This window comes from Gastrolobium bilobum, unplaced genomic scaffold (genome assembly GCF_033153095.1).
Source record: "Gastrolobium bilobum isolate Gb01-03AN ecotype WA unplaced genomic scaffold, APGP_CSIRO_Gbil_v1 utg25739, whole genome shotgun sequence".
NCBI lineage: Eukaryota > Viridiplantae > Streptophyta > Magnoliopsida > Fabales > Fabaceae > Gastrolobium > Gastrolobium bilobum.
In genome coordinates, this window is record NW_026896155.1 from 31,124 (window position 1) to 36,251 (window position 5,128).

Here is a 5,128-nt window from a genome sequence, read left to right on the forward strand (position 1 = left end):
TAGGTAAGATCACATAATACAGTTACATACTTAATAACTTAAACTCGAGACCACTAATTAAGCCGGAACAATAATATCAATTGATCCACGTACTTAATGGTAATCCGGTGTAGTTCCTTCCTAAAATAATACAAGCAAAGTGGGGCCACCCCACTATAAAGTCCACCAATCCATGCATACCCAATACAATAGACAATCTGATTCTCCGGATCACATTGAAGAAAAGGATTTGATGCCTTTTTGTGCTGGCTATAGTCATCCATCTACCATCATCAAGAACCCTTAAAGAAACTTCCTCATTTTTCCTCCTCCTTCAAACCCAAAACCAAACGCTTTTAATTAACCCAAAACAAACACACCACAAAGCTCAAAGTGCACAATACCCATTAACATTGATCACCGATTCAACAATATGGGAAACTGTGCGTTCAAAGGGTTTCCTCTGCAAGAAGACATGATGGTGAAGGTGGTGACCTCAAACGGTGGCATCATGGAGCTTTACACTCCCATAACCGTTGAGTACATAACCAACGAGTTCCCTGGAAACGGAATCTTCCAAAGCCGCCATGACTCATTGCCACTCGCCAAAAACGAAGAGCTTCATGGTGGTGAAATCTACTACCTCCTCCCTCTCAACCCTTCTTCTTCTGGCAAGGGCACAAACAAAAACCTAGATGACACAGTAGAAACCTTAACACCGTACCGTATGTCTACGTGCGACAAGAATAACAAGAACAACAATAACAACAACAACATGTGGTCGGAACCTGAAGTGTTTCCGAGGTACAACAGTAGCGGAGTGTGGAAGGTCAAGTTGGTAATAAGCCCCCAGAAGCTGTCGGAGATTTTGTCTCAGGAATCGAACACGGAGGCGTTGATAGAGAGTGTAAGGACGGTGGCGAAGTGCGGCAAAGGGGTGCCGGCGTCGGTGGCGAATTCCGACCAATGGAGTGTGTCCAGCAGTTGGAAGGGTTCTATGTCAGAGAAAATGAGTTTAGATATTTAATTTCCCTTTTTATTATTGTTTAATGACCCTGATTTTATATATATATATATTGTGTTCTTCATTTGTTTGTCTAGATGTTTATACTTTATAAGTTAGTTTTTCTTTTCTTCTTCTGTTTCATTTTAGTTATCGTGTAATGGTCGTGATTAAAAACAATGTATGACTGGTTTTCTGATTTATTTTAAGGAGAATAAATTGTATCATTCAACACATAAAAAAATGAGTAAAATTCATTTTTTTTTATTTTTCTCTCTTTTTTTTTAATGGATTCAAATCACTTTTTTGTATGTTGCACGAGATAATTTGTTTCACACAATATAATAAATATATTTTATTTTATTTCCTGGATCAAAATATAGGGTCACAACACAAGCAAAGGAATTATGAAGATTGTAATTTGGATTTAAAATTAATTGGGAGTGTGCCCATCATATTTTGTATTTGTACAATTTGAAACAAAAATTTATATAATAATGTAATTCCCCATAATTCCGTAAGTCTTAGTCCGTCGAAAAAAATTATGCGGCTAGAAATACTTTTTTTAGGAAGAAATTTTACTTTTTACAATTTTTTGTTTGGGTAGGAGACAAACACTATTTGATCACCCTTCTGATTTGAGCATTTTTGGATTAGTATTATTCAGAACGGTTACCTTAAAAATAATAGCTTGATGGTCAAGATCTTCTTGTATTGTTGTGATTGATGGCATATAGTGTTTCATTGACACAAAGAGGGGTGTGTAGTGTGTACTTAGATGGACTATGATTCTTAAGTTAGTATCAAATTAGAGTGGAGAATGGAATTAAGTTAGATGAATACATAGAAATAAAAATCCAATACTTATAGCATAATTAAATGAGAATAATGTATTGCTGTAATTGTGGGATCATATAATATCTTCTAGAAGATATTATTTGATATGAATGAATAACCTTGAGCAGTTACACAGAGAGATTGACGTAGAATTCAAAGTATTGTTGTTAAAATCTTGATTTATCCTTACGATTTTATGTTTTTACGATTTTTTTTCATCAAAACGATTTTACTAATATTCCAAATGCTTTTACATTTTTACGAATTTTTTATATTATAATTTTATGTTTTACGATTTTTTAATTCCCTTTCGATTTTACTTAAGATCTCAATTTTAAACAACATTGATACAAAGAATTGGGTTAGATATCTGCCCAATATACTGGTTCAGAACAAGTTTTTATCATATTTCTTTTTGTTATCATGTATTTAAATTAGCTTAAGACATTTCATCAATGTGATGAGGATTTTCATTAATAAGCTAAATGACAAATGAACCATTATAAACTGGCTTAATATCATATCTCAACTCAAAATCTTAAAATATTAAGTTCATGGATTTTCATAAATATATCTCCCCTTAAGTTGAGTCTTAACATTTGTTTGCGCTCCCCATTGTACTACATCTCAACTCAAAACCTTAAATAACCTACTAAAAAAACTTAAAGCATTTCATGAGTCATTCTATTTATATATCCTTATTTAATACATTTATAATCAATGTGAAATGTTACAACTCACATTTAAATTCCTGTTAAAATGAGCTGTATGGACTTACATAAAATTATCATGGAAGAAAAAATGTTGAATGTAGAGAATTTTTTTTTTGTGATTTAAAATTTCATAATTCAAATTAATCATTGATTATACCAAATTGTTCATATAAAAACTCTATATGAAGTTTATTTTATACATACCATAGGGTAAATTTTACATTATTCTACTTACAAATTTTTTTTTTTAAAATTTTTTACATTACTGTATACCATTTATTAAGTTCACGAAGTTAACCTGTAAGGATTTATAACAAAAGTTTTTTTTTTTTTTTTTGAAGTTACTTATATTTGGAAAGAGTTACCTGCATTGCAATCTTCATGTCTTAATGGGCTTAATGGAGCACCCAATCCTTGGCCGGAGTGCTAAATCTTACACCATGTGCATATCCAATTGAGGTTAGTTGGGCTCATGAAAGCTAAAAGAGTGGCCCATTTGCTTATTTGACCAAGTCTGATTATTATTAGTGATCTTATGATAATTATGCAGAAAATGACCACGCTAGTGGAGTGTTCAAACGAAAATAATTATAGAGTAAACATCATTTTTAGTCCCTGTCAATATCTATGAAGTCTTTTTTAGTCCCTGACAATAAAAAAGGACCAAATCGGTCCCTGAAATTACAAAAAAAGTCCATATTAGTCCTTATGTCAACTCCAAAATATGTAGAGTGGCCCTTTTCTTGTACTTTAAGGGACCAATTTGGTCCTTTTTTATTGCCAGGGACTGAAAAGGACTTCGTAGATATTGCCAAAGACTAAAAAGGGTGTTTACTCATAATTATATCTTGAAAGCAGGATTAAATAAACATATACGTATAAAAGTAAAATAAATTGTGGCTGACATCAATATTATGTTAACTCTGAAGTGGATACTTGCAAAAAGTAGTGGCCACTGAGTACAGCTTAATTGTAAATACGCCCAAGGAACCAACGACTAGAAAGAAATGTACAAAATTACAAATGGTGTACCCAAAAAAGATAAAATTGCAAAAATGGACTTTACACTTACGATCTACTATCCTTATCGCAAAGATTTTTAAATATAACATAAGAGGAAGGTTATAGTTACAACTTTTTTTTTACAATCTCTTACAATCATATATCATAACTGTTGATTTCCGTCAATTAATGATTATGATTTTCGCAAATTAAATTCATTAATTAATTATTAATTCACAATAAATGATAACCGTTGATTGACAGAAATCAACGGTGTTAAGATATGATTGTAAAAAAAAAATTGTAAGTATAACCTTCCTTATAATATAAAATTAAAATGCTAAATTCAACTTGTCTCGAACCTCATCATGACGTGGTTAGGAGGAAAAAATAAATCTCAGCCTTACTTTCCCAAAAGCTTTTTTATTTGGACCATTAATCCACAACTAAAAAGAAAAGAAATACAAGAGGGATGAATGGAATGCACTGCACATGCAGTTGCGATCTAAATGATGTTAAAGCGAGATTCTTCCACGGCCGACTTTAACTTGTTAGAGGGGTGAGGGAGTAGATGTTTTTCATTAAAGTTGGAGTAGATAAACGTAATAGTCACAAGAGAGGCAATAGTATATCTATGAAAATGCAAGCAAGCTAAGGATTAAGGGGAAAATGTATGGGCTCATTATGGTTGATGAATCCTGATTTTAGTAGATTTTTTTTTAATATTGAAAATCGAACACAACACTTATTATCCATCTCCTTACCACTAGGCTAGTCCTAGTGAGGAGAGCAATGGAGATAAAAATGCCTCCTCTAATTAAGAAGGAGTGTGTGATTTTATAACATGGAGAATGCCATAATTATTTTTCAGCCTTGTGAGCCCCACTCTTTATGTGTATTTAGGAGTTGGAAATAATCATGTGTAAAATGAAAAAATTGTCTTGTAGCAAGCTAGTGAGTTAGTCTTGTCAGACTGTCCATATGGACGCCCAATTAGGATCATCCGGCTGGTTCAAAACACTACTCAAATCACTGATATTAATAATTTAATTGGATTAGTTTTGGAATTCAATGTATTACCTAGGTAGGATGCAAAGCAACTTTGAAAATAGTCGATCCTTTAATTTATGGAAAAAATATTTTCGCATTTAATTCAAAAAAGTTATCAGTAGTACACTATGTATTATGGGTAGTACATATTGTAATTTTGAAATGAACTATTTCTTTGTTTAGATTTCAAAAGTTACACTATATACTACCCGTAGTACATAATGTACTACAGATAATTCTTCTGCATTAAATGAAGAAAAGTTAAACCCTTAATTTATTATATGATTTTAATGTTTATATGGTGAATGTAGATAAGTTATCTACATCCACTCTCAAAATGACATCGTTTTAGGTTGAAAAATTAAAAATTATAATGAGAAAGACTATTATAACCTTGAAATAAATTGTAATTATAAAAATACCTTGATTTATGCTTCAAAACGACGTTGTTTTGGGTTTTGTTGTGACTTCGGCAAGTGCACCGATCCTACAAGTAATAAAGTGATAAAATAAAGTTGTCAATCCCACGAGAACTGATGACCAA

The 5,128-nt window shown here is 31.9% G+C and overlaps 1 protein-coding gene across 1 annotated transcript; it reads left to right on the top strand.

The window, feature by feature from the left end:
* Positions 1–291: 291 nt before the first annotated feature.
* LOC133298064 (uncharacterized) lies at positions 292–1,074 on the top strand. Its single transcript, XM_061497303.1, has one exon. It carries the CDS (start codon positions 413–415, stop codon positions 1,004–1,006), a length of 594 nt encoding a protein of 197 aa, XP_061353287.1. The 5' UTR covers positions 292–412; the 3' UTR covers positions 1,007–1,074.
* The last annotated feature ends 4,054 nt before the right edge of the window (positions 1,075–5,128 follow it).

Bases quoted from the DNA above. Each gene is read 5' to 3' on its own strand.
- LOC133298064 (XM_061497303.1), top strand. From the start codon at position 413: ATGGGAAACTGTGCGTTCAAAGGGTTTCCTCTGCAAGAAGACATGATG.